Source organism: Stenella coeruleoalba (genome assembly GCF_951394435.1).
Source record: "Stenella coeruleoalba genome assembly, chromosome: 5".
NCBI classification, from domain to species: domain Eukaryota; kingdom Metazoa; phylum Chordata; class Mammalia; order Artiodactyla; family Delphinidae; genus Stenella; species Stenella coeruleoalba.
The window spans coordinates 39,153,153-39,174,298 of NC_137150.1; the positions used below are offsets into that span (position 1 = coordinate 39,153,153).

The following is a 21,146-nucleotide window of genomic DNA, read 5'->3' on the forward strand; positions in this document are numbered from 1 at the left end:
GCTCGGAGTTTCCATTTAAAGTAAAATCTTGTCAGTTGAGGTGTGGTTTAAATAAGGGCCCTGTTGAAGGCATATCTTGCCGTGGTTGATTGTTGGTGTTGCATTGATTCTATCTAATTCCTTCTTCGTGGAATTCATGGTGAGATTCTGCCACGTTTGTTTGTGTACAATGTGTTCATTGTGCAGTTACTTTTTAGTTATGATGTCCTGGTTTGTATTACTTGCAAGTGTCATATTGTATTCTTTATTTAGGATATTGAGGAAGTGTTTGCCGGAGACATCTGTGCATTGTTTGGCATTGACTGTGCTAGTGGAGACACATTCACAAACAAAGATAATAGTGGCCTTTCTATGGTAAGTCATTTAACTTCAAAGCTGTTTATCACTTGCGTTTCAAAAGTCTATGTTTTAGTACTTCAGAAAAACAACCACAGAAGTTTTCATTGAGTGCCACGGGCATCAACTGTAGGTTGGTTATGGCTCTTTTAATGTCAACTAAAGAAGTGCTCTGTTAGCTAACTTCCCTGGTTTTTCGTAGTAAAATCATTCCACCATTCTCCAGGGTTTAGCATGGAGGGAAAATCTCCACCAGGTAACCTGGCATGTGTAGCGCTGACTCCTACCCTGAGATGTGCCTCCCCGTTGTGGACACACCTCTAATTGCTGTCACCGTCATCAGGCTAGTCCCAGCCAAGTGCTCCTTCCTTATTAACTCGGCAGCTGGAGCTTGGACCCTTCCCTCAATCCCCTAGAGAACTGTAAGAGCAGGCTGTAACATTTTGGCTAGACTCCAGGGCAGCATGACAGAACAGAACCCTGCCCTGCAGGCAGGATGCAACTAGACAGTCCCACTTACTGTACACAGCCTGCCTTGTGGAACTCATAGGTCCCTTTTCATCACTGAGGGAGACTGAAGGGAAGAGCATGCTCGGGCAATTCCCACCTTCCAGTCCCCGCCTTTCAGTCCCCTTTACTCCTCCCCTTTTTGCCCCCACAGGACAGCAGGCTCTTGCACAGTATGACCATGTGTTCATGAGGGTGCTCCCTCTCCTGAATTCATTCAGTAAAGGACGAATATGAGTACACAGGGTATAGGTGATTTGCAGGGAAGGAATTTACAGTGGGTTGTTTATATAAGAACTGGTCCAACATAACAGATGAGCACTATAATAGCTCCTGTATCATACGATGAATTCTTAATTTTATAATTTAGCTTTTTTGTATAAAATACTCTCTAATGTCTATGGTTTTACATGTGAAGTTAGGACACTACAAAAATCATAAATCTGTAAAGGTTTTTGGGGGATCTAGATAAGGGGACTTTTTGACAAGTATTATTGATAAGGTTTTTTCTAAACTTGTCATTACCAATATGAAGGGACTGGAGGTTGTGGGAAGTACTCAGGCATTGAGGCAAATAGACCCTGGTCAGTCTTACCTCTGCCCTGTGCTACCTGCTGGCCCTTGGCCAAGTTAGTTATTCTTCTTGCCAAGCCTTTAATGCTTCTATTTGTAAAATGGGGATAATAATATCTGCCTCTCAGAGTTGTGACTGATTAAATGAGATATCATATGTATAAAGAATCTAGTCCCTTTCTCTGCTTCTCTTATCAGTGATGGCAGTATATTTTGATTAAATAACTTATCAGAAGATAGCTATAGCAGATGTAGCCACTAGCTAATAAGTATTCCACATCTGAGCATTTGAATTCATTATATGTAACGATTATGTTAAACTGAAAGTGTCAACAAACTTAAGGGTCTTAAACAGTTAAGTAAATAGATGCTTTATTTTTGTTATTTTGGGAGGGAGGAGATCATATAAGTGGACACCTATATATGTTAGTGTATTCATTTATTTAAGGAAAAACAGACCAAGATATATTTGTCTACCCTAAGATGTTGACTAGTATTTGTCTTTTGTTCTGAACATTAAAATTAATTAAAATTAATCCACCCCTGACACATAGGTACTGTATTTGAATTCTTCTCTGTTCTTTGAAAAATATTTTAGGAGTCAATTCATGTTCCTGATCCTGTCATTTCAATAGCAATGAAGCCTTCTAACAAGGTAGGAGTTTGATTTAACGCTCAGTATATCACAGTAAAAACTTGAGCTCTTTTTTGTCTGTCTCCACAATGCACATGGTGTCTTGTGATAACCAGCAGTCTTTTGGTCTCTATTTCCTCTTTCGGTATTCAGATCACCTTTTAAAATTTACCAGTCTATTAGTAGTAAGTACTTCACAGTATATTTGAAGAAGTTGATGGTATTAAAGTATTCATGAGACTGTGCTTTATAACTCTTTACTATAGTAAAGGTATATCATTGGCTGTGGAGTGTTAAGTGTGAGTAACTTCCTAGATTCAGATCATAAGAGATGGAAGAGAGGCAACTGAGGCATTTGTCCTAAGTTGCAGAAAAACCTCACTGTAAAGTATATTAAAATATTGCTTAGATTAATTGCCTCATGGATTATAACACATCTCTACGTCTGTGGTAGTTATGAAGTAAATGTCTGACTATAACATGGAAGGCCTTCAAACAAGACTGTTTTGACTCACTTTCAAACACAAAGTTTTATGATTGGATTTGATGTCATTTAGCTTTTTAGCCAAAATTGCTTGAATAGGTTCTGCATATGCATTGCTTGTCATTGGAATTAGTCCTGATCTTGAAACATAATTGTTTAGTTCTTAAGTTAGTTACATTCATAACAGTCATTTTAACGTGATATATTGACATTAACTCATTCATGCATTGAGTGAACATTTTATGATTTCTTGTCATCTGGATACTATCATTTACAGAACGTATTCTGATTTATTGTCTTGTGGATATATTAACAGCAACTACTTCGTCTATTTTGAGGAACTGAGATTTTCCAGGCCCTTCTCATTATAGAAAAGAGAATGTTGAGGTGGCAGAAAACGTTCAGTCACCCTATCTCAGAAAGTTGAAAGGCGAGCTTTACATCTTACCACAGTGAGATGCCACAGTTTGCTCCAAGTACTTTGCCAGATTGGTTGCTTTTCCCTTCAGAAGATGAAGGACTAGAAGTTAAAGATATTCTTCTTCTTTATTCCTAACTCCAGAGTTCATGTAAGACATTTAACTGTTGATAGTTCACAATCATGGAGGGAAATCAAACGCATCAATATTCAAAAGGTTTTTTGGTGTCTTGGGGTTATCTGCTTCCTGGAGAATTAATATATATCAAATAATAAAATCACTGCATAAAACCCTGAATCTCAGTAGTGGGGCAGGGGTGATCTTCTAGTAAGTTGAGAGTCCCTGGCTAGTGCAGGAAAAAGGGAAAAGACTTTGGAGATAGACTAACCCAGGATTCAAGCCCAGCTAGCTCTGTGGACTTGAGCAACTTGTCTGTACCTAGTTTCCTCACCTGTAAAACATGGATAATTCTGTCGTGCAGCCTTGTGGTTAGAATTTGAGATGACGTATACAAAACACATAACACATCTTCAGCCACATGTGATAGCTGTTAATATTGGTGATTGGGGCGTGTTAGTTTTCTATTGCTGCTGTAAGAAATTAGCAAAAACTTAGTGGCTTAAAACAGCACAGATGTATTATTTTACAGTTGTGTAGGCCACAATTCGGACACAGTTCTTAATGGGCTACAATCAAGTATTGGCAAGGCTGTGTTGTTTCTTTCTTGGAGGCTCTAGGGGACAGTTTAGTTCCTTGCTTACTCAAATTGTTGGTAGAATTCAGCTCCTTGTTGTAGGACTGGGGTCCTCATTTCCTTGCTGTCACCTGAGGGCTGTTTGTAGCTTCTAGAGGCTGCTCATAGCCCCCTTCCTCCTGTCTTCAATGCCAGCAACAGCAAAATGAGCCCCTCTCATGTTTCAAATATCTCCTGTCTCTTCTTTTTCTCTTCCCATCTCTCCACTACCTTTCTTCATTCAGCTTCCATTTTTATTTTATTTTATTAAAAAAAATTTTTTTTGGCTGCATTGGGTCTTCGTTGCTGTGCATGTGCGGCGAGCAGGGGCTACTCTTCATTGCAGTGCACAGGCTTCTCATTGCAGTGGCTTCTCTTGTGGCGGAGCACAGGCTCTAGGCATGCAGGCTTCAGTAGTTGCATCATGCAGGCTCAGTAGTTGCAGCACATGGGCCCTAGAGCACATGGGCTTCTGTAGTTGCGGCGTGTGGGCTCAGTAGTTGTGGCTCGTGGGCTCTAAGAGCGCAAGCTCAGTAGTTGTGGTGCACAGGCTTAGTTGCTCTGTGGCATGTGGGATCTTCCCAGACCAGGGATTGAACCCGTGTCCCCTGCATTGGCAGGCGGATTCTTAACCACTGCGCCCGCCACCAGGGAAGTCCCTCAGCTTCCATTTTTAAAGGCCCATGCAATTTAATTGGGCCTGTCCAGATTATTCATGATAATCTCCCCATCTCAAAGTCTGTAACTTTACTTACATCTGCTGAGTCCCCTTTGCCGTGTAAGGTAACAGTCACAGGTTTGGGGGGGATTAGGGCATGTCCTTAGAAGATCATTATTCTGCTTACCACATAAGGAAGTTACATCTAAGGAGAATAAAGGTGCATCAAACCGCATCCAAGCAGATAGTTTTGAAAGGGAGAGGTCTCATGTGCATTTGCCTAGTGTTGGTCTTAACTGCCCTCTTGAATCTACAGTAGAATCTTGGTAACCATGCTGATTCCTTTGATTATGTATAGGATTTCTAAAATATAACACAGTAACACAGATTCTGCTTTCCGCTTTATGGGCAGTTTTCCACAAATGGACAGTTTTTGTCAATATAATAGGAAAGGGCATAGAGTTAAGTCTTGGACTCCTGTATCTTGGTGTGAAAAGAAAATTCTCTCAGTTAGCTGTTCCCTGCTGTCTTGGCTGTGTGGTATCCAAGCTCTCATATTAAAAGGATATAGCCTAGAAACTAGATGGTAGATCATTTTTATTTTTTAACTGTTCATGTATTTGATTTCATTCATTAAAGTTTTTTCAACAATTTCATTGCTTACCATGCTTAGTAAAATGTGTAATGATTTTCTTTTTTTAAAGAATGATCTGGAAAAATTTTCAAAAGGCATTGGCAGGTTTACAAGAGAAGATCCCACATTTAAAGTCCACTTTGACACTGAGAGCAAAGAGACAATTGTATCTGGAATGGGAGAATTACACCTGGAAATCTATGCTCAGGTAATGAATAACAAAGAAGTTAAATTCACTTTATTTATGTCTATGTTTTGTTAAAAGTCGATAATTCTCAATCTAATGGTTGTAAACTAATAGTGGTTCTTCAAGCTTCACTCTGGTTTTTGTATCTAGATGTGGTATACTGCTTCTTCCAGTGTGTGTTACTAATTAATTACTTTTGGTTTCTAAATCTTTTTATTCGTAAAACATTGCAGACTTCTAGAATCAAGGCTCAGGGGATTTGCAGTAAGACCATTGATCCATCCCTAGGTTATGGTCCCTTGGGTCGAGTGTATCCTGGTCTCAGCCTTAGGAAGACAACCTCAGGGAGAAACCTGCTGAGAAATCGGCCCACCAGTACCCACTCTTCAGGCCATTTCTTGCCTGTTTTCTTCTCAAGTCACTACTTGAAGATCATTATAATGGAGATAAACAAGTGGGTAGATGGGGCTCCTGCTTACCTAGGAAAGGTCTTGTGTGTATGAGAACGAAAACAAAATATATGTGACTTACGATTAAAAATTCTGGTTCTGATTATATCTTTGAAGTTGAGATAGTAGAAAATTATGACAGCAGATTCATATACTATTCCAGTAAATATGTAATAAAATGGAGCAAAGATAAAGTTTTAGTGGATAGATTAATTGGAGGTAAGTATAAATTAATCATTCTAAATTAGAATTCATTTATATAAAATCTGTAAAAGCAGTTTGTATTGCTTAATATCATGTATTTATCCTCATAAGGTACTTAAGTGATTTAAGATTTATCATTTGCTTATCATATTTAAATGAATGCTTCTAAGGTATTTGAGATTCTTAGGATTTTTCTTCCTTTAGTTTATTATTTTTTTAATTTAAATATATCAAAAAGATCTCTCCTGCTCTTTTTAGAGGATGGAAAGAGAATATGGCTGTCCTTGTATCACAGGAAAGCCAAAAGTTGCTTTCAGAGAAACCATTACGGCCCCTGTCCCGTAAGTATGCAAAACGATTAAACATAAACTATGAGGCTGGAATTTAAAGCTTTTTATTAGGGGATATACATAGCACTATTACTGTTGATAAGACACTTTTACATTGTGATGCTCTTTATTATGGAAGCTATATAGTTCTGTAGTTCAGGCCGTTTATACAAAGGGACACTTACGAGATTTGTCTGACCCTTTAAGCTAGATATCAATGAAGACTGGTATACACATCATTAATAAGCATGTTTATACTTCATCGAATGTTACAGTCTTCATTTATTCCAATTGTGCTTCCTTTGGTAGACGGCTATTATGTTTTACTTTAGTACCATATTGTGGATGCCAGAGAACTTGCATTTGCCAAGGAATAATCTCCTGCAAGTAAAGGAAACCGATGCTATGATAAAATTCAGAAAACATTTAAGGAAACAGTTGGGTTTATATTTTGTTAGAAACAAAACAGTCCTCATAAAGAAAGCACAAAACAAGTTAAATTGCTGCAAGTGTAATATATTTCAACCTGGTGCCTATTTGAATTTATATGAATTCTGATTTAGAGTCAAAATTAATAAGGCATACTGTGGCTACAAAATGAGTCTCAATTTTCAAAGTAGCATCAAATAAAGGAAAATGATACTCTACCTGAGATGCAATGTCATGAAGTAGAATGGTGTAGTCTAACTCAATGAAGTCATCATTTCTTTGCTATAATAAAAAATAAAAACCTGCATTTAAAACTTGATATCATTGGCAAAAATGATAATTTTAAGAATCAGCTTTCATTAGTAGATGACAGTAATACTTCCACTTAAGTAAAATTAAAAATTGAATGTCATCATTTATTTAGCCTGGCAGAAAAACTATTCTCTTATAAATAAGATTTTTTTCAAACTACATTTTAAAATCATGATTTTTAAAAAATTTGTTACTCTAAAAATCATTTACCCTTTCTGTTTTTAGTTTCTGAGTTGTGGTAGCTACTAAGAACATTAGAGTCTATAATTTGTCATTTAAATTCTTTAATGTTTCCATTATTCAGAAAAGCATCGTTTAAGGGATATAAACTGCTGAAATGAGAGTTTACACTAAAGGAAACCAATTTTATAATAGAAATTCTCTTTTAAAAAACTGAAAATAATAAAATGTAATGTTTGATTTTGTAACTAAAGCTTTGATCTATGCTGCTTATTGCTTTGGACATATAAAGTATTTATACTATCAGCTGCACAGAAATATTGCATCTACAGAGTTTCAAACCATGGTCGTCAGAACTTTGCTGTACTCACCCAAGGCTCTTTAAGGCTTATAACTGATGTATTGAAACAAGCCCTAGACTCCAAGAGGCAGCACAAACTCCTGTGGCTCCTTTGGTTGACAGTAATTATAAATATGGCCCCAGGATCAAATAAAACTGTACTCTTCTCTCCTTAATAGTATCTTGAAGCAATCCCTTCTTTGACTATATCAACAAAGAATGTCCTTTAAGGATAAGGTAAAAATCAGGAAGGTTTCTTACGTGTTGGATCATAATAGGTAAAGATATATAATATATACACGCTGAAGCAGTGGTTAAACTCTTCTGTTGGGATTTTCATTAATGCTTTAAAACTTCAATTTAGTGAAGGGTTACAGGAAATTTATTTCATAAAGCAGTAACACTGCATATTTTGCTATAAAAACATGGCTTGAAAATCATGATTGTGATTGTATATCCTCTGTAACGTGGACCCAGCTACTCAATTATCTGAGCCTCAGTGCCCCTATAGGAGTGTTGTAACCAAGGTTGCTATCTACAAAAATGCATTAGAAAAAGGCTCTCTTAAAGTGTTATAGATAGTGATGCTAGGTATTTGGCATTACACTCTGAGTACTGTAATTGGTATCCTGTCCTCCAGTGTCCAAAGTTATCTAATAAGTGGCTGCAAAAGCTTGTGGAGTAAAGGTGCTCCAACTGCCTTGCAGTTTGTTATCAACAAACTGAAACAAGCCAATGGAAAGTGCTTTTCTCTTACAGAGTATTTTTCTTGTATTCCATTGAATACTACTAGTTGACATATTTTGTTTTTCTTTTAAACCTCTTAATAAAGCTAAACTCAAAGAATTTAATCTCTTTAAGGTCTAGAAAGAGGCAGTTTGGAATAGTCATATCAGACTTAAAATACAAGGCTAGCAACAAGTAAGATATGAGGTTGTCAATTATGACTAAATGGGTTATAAAAGATAATTATATACAGCAAGCTTCACAAAGACTGAGATGCTAATATTTTTGTTCCAGCTGATCCTGGGGGAAAAAAATCCAGCCATATCTCTAGCTCTGACACTACCATTTTACTAGAGGAGAAAAGCAGAGGTGGTTTCAGTATCACATGATTATAGTAATTTGAACACAAAACTTAGGTTGCAAAAGGAAATAATCTGTATTAAGCTGCACACAAAAACTATTGCCAAATTATTTATAATTCAAGACTTCACTCTCTTGAAACTGCAGCTTCACCTTCTCTAGCCTTGATAACTGACTTCTCCTTCAAATACTGACTTCACTATCTTAAATACAAAATGACTAAAGGGGCACTGTTCATCCAATCATGAATTATAACACCTTCAGTAAATATTAAATCTGTTAATAGTGTATTTTATAGAAATTACTTACCACTTGCTTGACAGTTTGAATTTTTGCCATTTTATACCATGTATTTTCAGTGGAATTTTGCCATATTATATAACCACAGGCAACCCAGGCTAAATGTTGAACTGGCTTCATTTCTTGAGGTACATTTCCAAAACTGTCTGGTGAGGGAAACATTTATATGATAAATGGAATTATTTTATATATACAGTATTAACCTTTAAAAAAATCTAAATTTTAAGTCATGTCTTAGTTTTCTTCAAATGTGTACAGAAAGTAATTAATTTAATTAAGCCATAGATTGATCTATAAAGTTTCAAGGCTTTTTTGTTGTTGAATTAGATTAGTAATAAATATTTTTGCAAAAGTCAGTATATTGCCAGCATAATGTTAACATCTAACAATTTTGAGCATAGGTAATTGATATTGATCTTAAAGTCGAAAAAAATATTTTTCCGTGCCATATAGTTATATACCTGGAATATTTTGTGCTTCTAGTGGTTCCTTCATAGACTTGAGTCTATGATAAAATGTGTTATCTTCCTCATCTGGGTTCTTTCCAATTTCTCCTTCAAATGTGAAGTTGACTTCTGGTGCAGTATCTTGTCCCATTGGAGGGTACAGTACTTCAGCTGTGCAATTCACTGTAACTTGCTGTTTGAAACATTTTGTGAAAGATCTTTACATGTAGATGGACATCCATTACTGATTATTGTTCTTTGAGTTATAACATTTAAAGCATCGCCCCCCTAATGATCTTGTTTCAGACTTGACCTGAGTGTACCTATTCCAGAGGTATCTAACTGGTGGTGGCCCAATAATTTTCTTAGAGGTATCTAAAATAGGTAACTTATTTTATAACATATAAGGTCTCATAATCTTGTAAATTCATTTTAAACTATGTATTTCAGTATTAATGGGAAGTCCATTTGTAAGGCAGAGTTTAATCTGTCTTTATATACCAACTCTAGACTCTGGTTACTTTTTTTAAGTCTGTCCATTACTCTTATTCTCTCCTCCTGAAATAACAGAAATTTCAAACTCAGATTCTGCAATCTATATACAAATATAAAATGAGAAGATTGTAGCGTTGGTTCTGCTTTGTAAAGATGACTATCAAGCAGCTCAAATGCCTTTTAACGAATCTCCTTATGTTAGCCTGTATCTCTTCTTAATTATGCTTAACAAAAGGGCAAGCTTTTTTAAATCTCAGGATGGTTATGATACAAGTGGCAGTTCCTTCCTTTTAAGTTTGTCTCATTAATAATTTGACAGGTGTATGTATTTTTTAAATTTCCCTGCCCCATTACTGAAAGATTCTTATCTGAACACAGTGGTATCAGTTGGCCATTCTATTGCTCATAAATATCTCAGAAAGCACTTGCTTTCTTTAAATAAAAGAAATGAAAAACAGAATGAAACAGACATTTAAAAAGTGATGATGATTGTAGAGTTCATTATTACACTTGTTCATATTAGGCATAAATTCATACTGGCCTGTGAGTATGTAACATTTTTAAAGGAAGTTTATTGGAACTGAAGTATATAGAGTCTCTTTTCTAAACAGTGTGATAGAAATACTAAGTGTATCTCAGAATACACAAAAAGTAAAAACTGACCTTTGTATGGTGATCATTTTTTTTTTGAGGCAGGGATTTTACAACAACTCTTTTAAAAACCAAATTAACCCTATGATTTGATCAGCAGAGGTGATATGGAATATTAGGAATCAAATTTTATTTCATAATAACATGACATTTCACTTACTTTTTGGATAATTTCTTCCACAGAAAATTTAAGGCAATACTTTCGTCCTCTTCCCGGAATATCCTAAAATTAAGAAAATGTGTTATTATAACAATAACTCAATTTCTTTACATTGTTAGAAGAACCCATTCTCATTTGGTTGGGCATGGTGCTGACTGTTGGGGGTAAATGATTAAGGCCTTACACCTTGACCAAGGAATGTCACCATGTTTGTGACATCTAATTTAGCAGGTCCTCTAGCAGGGTTATTTTGGATGAGAACAAGAGGGTGAGATAAAAGCATATATAAATAAAATCGGTTATAATCCACTTTCAGTCATCAGAGTACTCTAACCTCTGGATCTGTGATCCTAAATTCCACGTAAGAAATTTTGAAAATTTTAATTCTAAAGGTGACAAATAGGATGCACCATTGAAAAGCCTTTTCATAAACCCTTATGTACCCCTCCAAATAGTGTTCAATGAAGATGAATTCCATTTTGAGGCAGCATACTGCGAAGTGGTTAGAGAGTGTTAAGTACTGCTTTTACTTGTATGTTAGTGGACCTGCAAAATGATGCGTTAACAAATTTTATAACAGACAGACGTTTAGATATTTCACTTTTGAATCAAGATGTAATGGAGAATTTGTACCTAATTATGTTGTGTGGTTTTGAAATAACATTTACTCCCTGTCAGCTCTTAAAGACTGTTAGCAGTTAAACTTCTGTCAGATAAATAAGGGACAGTCTCAAATCTATTAGATTTTAGTAAACCGGAAACAAGCTTAGTGGTTGCTGAGGTCTTGAGCAGTTTAAATTTAACCCTTTAGCCAGAGGGGGCCCATCATTCACAGCAGTCACTGGCAGTAGTGTTTGGATGGTTGAAGTGAAGCTTCAGGCCACAGTACTTTTACTCTGCTTTGTCAGTTTCTGTTGCTTTTTGTTTACCCCTTCATTTTGGTCTAAGAGTCTAATAAAGGATTGATCTTAAAATTCAGGCAGTGAAGAATCTTTTGCAAGACGGGAGCTTCTCTTGGCCCAGATTGGAGTAGTAGATGCTAAACATAGCGCCAGTTTTAAGATCCTTTTGAAAATGATTCCTATAAGTTTCACTTGGGGAAAGGGGAGAAGCCGCCCCAATTGAGAACATTTACCGATTTCCTTGTAGCAGGGCCCATAAAAACCATCAGTGTCTCTGCCTTCCCGTAAAAACAACAAACAGCCCTGGGGCTGTCCCCAGAGACTGGAGTGTAGCCCAAGCCCAGAAAAGCCAACTCCTCTAGAGAGACAGCTAGCCTTGAGGCCCAAAACGGGCAAGGGGTGTGGGGAGTCAGGAGCAGGTGGAGCTGAGACCCTCGACGGTGGGGGGAACGGTAGCAGGTGCCGCCACCACCCTCTGCCCGACTCACCTGCAGGCTGGCTTGTTTGACTGTCTGCACCAGAAACACCTTGTGGGGGCTGCCCTGCTGGTAGTTGATGCAGCTCTCTACCACCGAGGCCGCCCTGGAGGCCGGGTAGTGGGTCGGAGGGATTGCCATTCTTGGTGAGCGGCGGCTGGGCTTGCGTGGGGCTGCTCGAGCTTCACAGGAAGGGAAGGGCACCCCCGTCCTGCCTGCTGCCGAGTCCTCCGGGCGGAAAAAGTCAGCCCTCCTTCTTCGGGCTGGGTGGGGCCTGGGGCGGGGCCGCCAGCTCCTTCCCTCCCTGTCGTCCTCCTTCCCTCCTTCCCTCCCTGTCTCCCTCCTTCCGATTCTGCAAGCCGCTGCCTGGGAGCTGGCTCCTACCGAGGCTGCTCTTGGAGCCCCGCCCTGCTACCGCCTACTGTTACTCTCTGGTCCCTGTTTAGAGAGAGCCCTCTCCTCCTTTAAGGGGGGGTGAGGAGGGAGTCGTTGGGCTGGGTTGTCAGGGACTGCATCCTTCCTTTTATTAACCTTTACAGAAGCTTGGGGAGGGGCTTTCGGGCCTTCGCCTTAGTGGAGAGTCTCTGGGGCTTCAAGTTTACTCTTCGTGGAAGGAGGCTGGTTACTTTACTTGCAGACTGGAGCGCAACTTCCTTATACACCACCCACAGTGTCCGGCACGAGCGCAACTTCCTTATACACCATCCACAGTGTCCGGCACGGGGCAAAGTACAAAGGAGCGCCAGGTAGTGAGTCATTGTGATTCCTTCTTTTCCCTTCCCTGGCCAGGAACAGGCTTGCTCATACCCAGCTTTCTGTGGTGGTGTATCAGTTCAGCCCAAATCAGGGTACGAGAGACTGCAAACGATAGCGTTAATTTGGAGGATTATGTAATTTAGGTCAGGAGAATTTTAAAAGGTACTTGCACTCCTCTCCCTTTGCTGATCTTTGAAAGATGAGGTTTTGATATCACACCATGCTTCCAACTTTCTGAATCACTTTGAAAATTTTACTTTGAGGATTAAAACTTACTTAAAAACTGAATTTATACAAAGCACTACATTGAAGTAACTTCTAACAAAAGCAGTTTTTAAAGCTCCTTAAGCAAGCACAGACTTTTAGTAGGCAGTGCATTTTTACTCTCCAGATCTCTTAATTACCTCCTGTGAGCTTTAAAGGAACTATAGTCTAGGCTGTTCTTTGGATTTGCTGTAGATCTACCAGCTAAGATTTCTTTTCATCAAATGTATAGCCAAACTGACACTGTAGCTTGTTGGCTTAGAAATAAAGACTCTTTGCTATTTTCCCAAAACGAATTTTGAAGGTTCCTTGGGTAGACATATATTGTGTTGCTTTTTTAAAAAAAAAGTTAACAAAAATGTATTTGTAATGTGTTGTTTTCCTCAAATACCCTTTTTTATTTATTTATAAATAAAGTATTTGGAGTAAGTAGATTTTTAAAGAATAGTAAGTAGTAAGGCATTCCCATTCTTTCTAATTATATTAGCCAACAACCATCAAGTAACTAGAGGATGAAAGGGTTAGTTTCTCCTCAAGGCTTTTTATAAAAAGTTGAAGCTTGTTTTTCTGTTTTGGGGCGGGGGCGGGGGGGGGGTGGGGGTGTGAGTCATTCATCTATCAGCCAACCTCTTAGGTTGTCATTGTATTTGTGTGTTAGTTGTATGAATTATGTGCTCCTTTGATAGTGTCCAAGAAGGAGTGGCCTAATACATTCTAATTACCCAGAAAGAGCTTTTTTGCTGATAATGAAATTTTGAAGTTTTCACAAGTAGCTAGTTAACATCTGTTTTATTACCAGTTAGAGTTGTGAGGAGTACAATATGTGAGCTTCCTAGATGAAATCACCCTTTTGAAGCTTTACGGATACAGTTACCATCTCTGTCGATCAAGGCTAGTAACAGAGGTTGTGACATATCAGGCATTTATTTACTAAAAGTACACATACCAATTTAGGTTCTTTTTAAAATATAATTATTATATTAAAGTTTTTAAACTGCCTATTTAGATGTTACGTAAATAAACTGCATTGAGAGAATCTTATTCCTATATTTGAGTCCTTGAAATCTTACTTACTAAAATTTCATTAGTGGTAAGTCAAGAGATCATTATCTACAAACTTGAATAATGTATGAGTTACCTTGAAAGTAGCAAAATTATTATGGGTCTCTGGGATTGGGCAAATTAAATTATTATTTTAAATAATTGTATGGACATAAAACTTAAGTAAAAACGCCTATGGCTTGCAACTTTGATAAGACTATGAAGTCAAAATAAATCTACAAAACAGAGATACACAATAAAACCAACACAATTCTAATTAACAGTAATTTTAATGTGAGAGATGATGATGTTTTGTCAAAATGAAATTGTCTTTTACAAAATTCCAGTGGTCTGACCACAGGAGCATGGATTCTTTTGCCTTCAGCATATCTATTCAGTGCCTATCAAGTGATGTCTTAGTTCTTCCACTTCTCTATTTAAGCTACAGTAAAATCTCTCTGTGCAGTGTTTTCTAACAGCTTTTGAAGTGAATGCATCGTGTGCAGCTTAAATCAGTTTATATTCTTATTAGCCTTTTAGAAACATGTTTGATTAAGAGTGTTGGTCTTGGTACAAATCCTGGCTCTGCCACTTAAGAGCTGTATCACGTTTGGCAAGTTACTTAGCTTTTCTGACCCTCAGGTTTCTCACCTGTAAAATAATAATAAAAAATAGTGCCTACTTCCTGGGGTCTGTGGTGAAGAACAAGTAAGACAGTTCATAAAAAGTGCTTAGCACAAGCCTGGCACATAAGTGTCCTGTTATTTGGCATCCACGTGATTATAAACGCAGCCATGGTCCCTGAAACTGCAGGGATTGCTTGGCTGTGATCTGGCCCTCCAGGGCACTGCTGTCCAGTAGCAGTTTGTGCAGTGATGGAAATGTTTGGCTCTGCTGTCCCGGACAGTAGCCACTCTCCACACCTGCCTGTTGACCACTTGTAATGTGACTAGTGCAGCTGAGGAACTGAATTTTAAATTTTATTTAATTTCAATGTAAATATCCATGATTAGTGGTTATCATATAGACAGCACAGATCTAGAGTATGTTGTATGTCATATTATTGTCAAATTGAAAACAATTTGAAATGTCTCAGAGAACTGGAGCATACTAGAGAATACGTCAGTGGACCACAGTTTTGGAATCCCTTCAGTAATTCTGTGGTGATTTGGCAGTTGTTTCTCTTCTCCTTTTCCTGCTCTCGGTTCTGATAGCTGTTTGTTTCTCTCCCGGGAAAATCAACCGTTCAGCATTGTTTCCCAGCCTATCCTGAAGCTCTTGGCTGCTGGAAGATTATTTAAAGGCAGTTCATCAGGCACATTCACGCTTAGGCTCTCTATGGAAACTGCTTATTCCAAGCTGACATCTACTGAAATTTGCTGTTTACTTCTTCCAAACCATTCACAGATCTGTACGCAGGAACACACACTCATTAATGCCCATTTACCTGCAGTTATCTGCAGACACCTTTGAAAGCAGCCAGCTTCTTACATCTTACGGTCTTGAGGAAGGTTTCAGTTTAAAGGAAAAATGCCTTGCAAACAGTAGATACTCATGAAATGTTTTTTCAATGATATTGTAACCTGTGTTTACGTATATTTAGTATGCGTGTAAGGTGATTATTTCATCCTATTTATATTGTCATTAGTAGTTTCAAGTAAACACTGACCTGTGTGTCTATTTGTTTGTTTTTTGGTTTTTTTTTTTTTTTTTTTGCAACATGCGGGCCTCTCACTGTTGTGGCCTCTCCCGTTGCGGAGCACAGGCTCTGGACGCGCAGGCTCAGCGGCCATGGCTCACGGGCCCAGCCGCTCCGCGGCACGTGGGATCTTCCCGGACCGGGGCACGAACCCGTGTCCCCTGCATCGACAGGCGAACTCTCAACCACTGCGCCACCAGGGAAGCCCTGTGTGTCTATTTGAATGACTTATGTTAATCATGATCATTTTGCCATTAATCATTTTCAGGTGTTAGTTATTCCGCCTGAAACTCCCTTCTCTCATATTTTCTCAGTCCATAGTGTACAAATTGTAAAATCAAATAGCAACTATCTCAATGAACTAACTGCATAGCTCCTATTTTCAGGTAATTGTCCTCATAGAGATTTAAGGAGAGAACACTGTGTCCCAGGGAAGGGAGGCATTCCAAAAGAAATGGGTAAGCTCTTGGAATGTAGATTACTATTAATAGAATAAGAACCTTACACAAACTTTTTATTTTAATTTGTTGACTTTTACTTTCTACTTGTGAAATTCAGAATTAGCAGAATTAAAACCATGGATTACTTTGGTGGTGTGCCTCACCCTCACCTCCAAGTACGAACAGAAAGGACAGGATTACTTTTTAAATAAATTCTATAATAATTTTATAGCAAGGCCATCGTATTTGAAGGAAAAAGTAAAAATGATGAGAGGTGGTTTTTCATTTAAATTAGTAGGAGTTATTTCATTTTGGTGATTATATAATGCTATGTTGATTTTTTCTTCTTCTTCCTAAATTACTTTCAGGTTTGAGTTTACACATAAAAAACAATCAGGTGGTGCAGGCCAGTTTGGAAAAGTGATAGGTGTACTGGAGCCTCTGGACCCAGAGAACTACACTAAGTTGGAGTTTTCAGATGAAACATTCGGGTCAAATGTTCCAAAGCAATTTGTGCCTGCCGTAGAAAAGGTAAAAACAAACAAACAAAAACTTTATGGCATTTAAAAAAAAATCAAAAACAGTCTATTAGGTATCAAAGCACATTGCTATCACATTGTTTTCTGTGGTTCATTTTCATTACAGTTCTGCTTTTTCTCATTAAGCTTTCCATCTGATTAGAATCATTAAGTTCAAGAGCTATAAATATATGCTATGACGAGGGGAAGTCATTCTGTTTCTTAATCATAGTTATTGTATTTCTCTTGATAAATTAAAACTACTTCATTGATTATAATCAGCACTTGAAATTTGCAGTAGGCGTTAGGGATTTATGAAAATTTTAGGTGTACTGATGTAGTAGAATGTACATTCATTAAGGTTCCCAACACCTGGGTGCTGTCCTCATCTCTGCTAGTGATTAACATGCCCTTGGGTAAATCATGGTGTTCAGAGCCACTTTCTTTTGTAAACTGAGCATATAGTACTTAATTCCGAACCCCTTACAAACTCAAGGATCAGATAAGACTCTGATATTTCTTCGGGAATTGTGAAGTGATTTGCACATATAATGGGTTACTAGTGATTTGTTGGCTTTCTAGGTCAACTGGCTTTAAGACTGTTGTAAACCTTTAGCAACTGTCTATTCTTGTAGATTGATATTTTTAGGTTTTTTTTAACCTTTTAACTTAGAAATCCTTATTAACAGATCATAATTTTGGCTTCAGCATTAATTTTGGTAGCATTTTTTGTGATTAGTGTGTTTCATTCATTATACTTTATTTCAAGACAATAGTTTGTCATTCACACACTTTTAAATTATCTTTTACTCTCCAGGATTAATGTAAGTGAAGGAAAGCTCAGATATTTTTCAGCATTTAGAGTTTACAGTTTTGAATGTCAGAAATATATTGTACTACATGTGCAGCTGTGTGATTGTCTTGCCATGAAAAACTATCTTGAATTGTAGGAGCTCTACGAGTATTTAAGTGACTGAATGGAAAAAAAAATTGCACACTTATCAAATTGTACTCTTTAAATATGTATAGTTTATTGTATATCAGTTATACCTCAATAAAGCTGCTTTTTAAAAAAAGAATTGCTTTGGAAAAATGAAATCAGCTTTTAATTTTAGTTCTTACTGACATTGTATAACACTAAAGCTGTTAGGTAGTGATCTGCCAATGAGGCAGAGCAGGGATAGGTATATAGTAGGAGCTTAAGACACAGCTGTTGATTAGATGTCAGTTTTGATTGAAGTTTTATTTTAGAGAATTTCTTAGATTTGCCTTTCCTCTGTTTCCTCCTTGTAAAATTAAGATCATGCTGTCTCTGTAATGCATCATGAGAGTTTAGTAATTCTTGAAGAAAAGGTTGAGAAAGTGATTGCTAGCACTCTCAGCATCACTTTCAAACCAGCTCTCACCTTTAAGTAATAGACTTTTGCAAGGGATTGCTCATCTAGATTCCACAATAATAATACTTAAATAGGCTGTTCAACTTAAAAAAATAATTTTTTTTTAAAGAATGAAATATAGCATACATAAAAATGTTACACTTCTGAATACTAAAACGGTTGGGGGTTTTTCATAATGCTTCTGTGAGTGAAACCCACTCACTCCAGAAGTTGTGTTCATTCATTAACAGGGGTTTTTGGATGCCTGCGAGAAGGGCCCTCTGTCTGGTCACAAGCTCTCTGGGCTCCGGTTTGTCCTGCAAGATGGAGCGTATCACATGGTGGATTCCAATGAAATCTCTTTCATCCGCGCAGGAGAAGGTGCTCTTAAACAAGGTACGCTGTGTCTAGCAGTTGCCACCACATCAGTGCATCTATTTCCCTGGTGGACCATCAGAGCCGCAGAAGGCAGCACTGTGTTGGTTAGGTCTTCTTCCCATCCCCCCCACCCCACCAGAGCAGTAAGCAGCACACCAGGGGACATGGATAGACTCTGGGCAAGTACTCATAGAATCAAAGTGAGGATAGATTACTGTGTTTTCTTTCTTACAAAATTAAAATCCTACTTTGTTCTCCTAAATTACCTGGTATTTTTTGTAAGTTTAAATTCATAGATAATCTGTAAGTTCTACTTTTAATAGAGAAGACAGAAATGCTCAGAATTATTTTAAAGAAACATTAACTATAGTCATCCTGTTTTTAGTGATTTATTCAGATGTCAGAAAAATCTATAAATTTGTAAACAACTTTTTCATATATGACATTGTAGGCTTTTAGGCATTTGAAAGAATTCAGTAAACCTTATTCTCAGTGCAGACTTCTTGTTAAACTGCTAAAATTGTCAACCTTTCCCACATAGAATAATATGTCTATTAAAACCCTGATGAAACAGAACCCTAAGCAATTGCAGCTATATCTGATTCTTGCTTTTAAGAGAGAAAAGCAAATGACGGCACAGCAGTTTGACATTGGGGGCTTTTACGTTGTAACTGGGAGCCAGAAAATTCATTCTCTTTGTCATCTCTTCCATATCCATTATATGGTAATTCATTAGTTATGTCCATAAGTGGGGTTTTGCAGAGAATTACATTATGATTCACAAAACATTTCAGAGATATTTTTGTCAGAGAGGGTCAAAATAGACAGCAGAAAATTAATCCTAACACATCATTTCCAGACATTCGGAAAATCAGGATGTTATTGTATGAATTTTGGACTTTGTTGGTTTTGGTCTGTTTGCATCTGTGACCAGGTGTGGGGCAGTGGCTGGAGAAGGTTGCTTATTCCTTGACCAGGTTGCTAATTCCTTATTTTAATTAAACTAATGGGAGCCATTAGTAATTTGTGGTTTTGTTTCTCAGTTGTGAAAGGGTGAGAGAATCCTCCATTTTCTTTACCCCAGCTAGCTATTAAAAATGCATTTGAAATTTATGATCTAGAAACCTTGTCACAGTCTGTCAGTTGTATTAATAGGAAAAAGGGAAATAAAGTCACAAAGAAAATAAGACTTTATTAGGCATGATTCAGATTGTACATAACACCTGCCTCTTGCCTTCTAGGGGTTCACCACTTTAATAAATCTTAAACTGGCAAATTGGTTGTAATCACTTCATATTCTTTTTTTCAGCTTTATTGAGCAGTTGACAAAACTGTAAAATATTTAAAGTAATGATTTGATAAATGTATACATTGTGATACTTTTTTAAAGTATAGTTAAAACAAATTAGAAATCAACTGTTCTATGCTGGTTCTTGACTGGAAATTGGTAGCTTTCCTGGATAGAGGTTACATAAAGCAAGGTAATTGGTAAAATCAATTAACAAAGAGCCTCAACCTTTTTAATTGTACCTATATGAAATATAAATAAATATAGATTATATGCCCATAACATACACATATATAGCCATGAAAAAAGACTGTATGTCTATGCATATTAACTAAACAGGTAAATATGTACACTCAGTTTGTAAATACTTAAGTGTACAAATACTGTTATGTGTGATGATTGCCTGGTGGGGTGCAAAGGAAAAGCACCAGATAATAATTGAATTGAGGAGTATTGGTTTTTGCCAGATAAATATGTGCAAATAGGTTGCAAGTGTGAAAAATGAATTACTTTGCTGTATCATCATCTGATTCTTATTTCTCCATGACTGAAAGATAAAAGGGTAAAAGGAAATTTTTGCTGGGCTCTTAAGAAAATCAGCTTTTCATGCATGCATACACCTCCACTGATTATCATGTGAGAGTTTTAGGGTGGAAAATGTTGATAAATTAGCCTAGTATCAGATTAGCTTATACTTTTGAGCTATTCTCTATTATCAAAATTGGAAGAAAAATCGTTCAAATTCTCACGTAGTTTTCATTAAAAAAAAAAAAAAGAAAACTGGAACTATTTTCAGTCACAATGTAAACTTTGCCCCTGAGATTAATCAGTAACTAAAACTGAAACGTGAAATTGAATGTTCTTTCAGGGACTGTTTCACCCCATGGATGTTAACCGTTGCCATCATTGTCTATGGCCAATTTTTAGACCGCTGTGCTTGGTCTCTGCAGAAACATTGAACTTGTAGCTACTCTACAAGAGAAATAAAGGCCTACCCAGAGTCATGTTAGCTCATTTTACTCAGCAGTGTGCCTTTTCTGATCTCCTGGGCTTCGAGTTCGAATGCTGGCTCTACTTCATACTTAACTCTGTGGAAATGGGCAAGTCCAGGCTGTTTGGAGATAGTAATGCCAAAGTATTAGATGAGAATGTACTTGAAAACACTTGCACACACATATTTGGGCATAGTGAAGTCTAATCCCTCTTCCCTTCACATTACCTTTGACCTAGCACTGTGCAGTGCCACCCAGTTGCCAGCTTTTGGTCTCAGAGTGGTCATAATAACACTTATTGATCACTTTTGTGCTGTGTATTATGTTGAGTACATGAATTATCATATCTTATCTTCAACAGTGGCCTTATAGTTGAGAAAATTGAGACTCGAGTAGTCAATCAAATGGCCCAAGGTTACATGTTAGTTAGTGGTGGAGCCGAGATTTAAACCCAGACCAGAGCCTAGCCC

General features: G+C 37.3%; 2 protein-coding genes across 3 annotated transcripts in view; one reads left to right on the forward strand and one right to left on the reverse strand.

The window, feature by feature from the left end:
• Positions 1 to 21,146, forward strand: part of GFM1 (G elongation factor mitochondrial 1) — a 42,515-nt gene that overhangs the window by 17,480 nt on the left and 3,889 nt on the right. For both annotated transcript variants that reach the window (XM_079922009.1, XM_079922008.1), the window contains exons 10-15: positions 253 to 354; positions 2,015 to 2,071; positions 5,049 to 5,186; positions 6,077 to 6,159; positions 16,493 to 16,655; positions 18,270 to 18,414. In XM_079922009.1, coding sequence (XP_079778135.1) covers positions 253 to 354; positions 2,015 to 2,071; positions 5,049 to 5,186; positions 6,077 to 6,159; positions 16,493 to 16,655; positions 18,270 to 18,414 — 688 coding nt within the window. The remainder of the gene's footprint in view (positions 1 to 252; positions 355 to 2,014; positions 2,072 to 5,048; positions 5,187 to 6,076; positions 6,160 to 16,492; positions 16,656 to 18,269; positions 18,415 to 21,146) is intronic.
• Positions 6,162 to 12,664, reverse strand: LXN (latexin). Its single transcript, XM_079922013.1, has 6 exons — positions 11,937 to 12,664; positions 10,547 to 10,609; positions 9,256 to 9,433; positions 8,804 to 8,940; positions 6,796 to 6,858; positions 6,162 to 6,528 (listed from the first exon to the last, which is right to left on the reverse strand). The coding sequence occupies exons 1-6, from the start codon at positions 12,063 to 12,065 to the stop codon at positions 6,430 to 6,432; spliced, it is 669 nt and encodes a 222-aa protein (XP_079778139.1). The 5' UTR covers positions 12,066 to 12,664; the 3' UTR covers positions 6,162 to 6,429.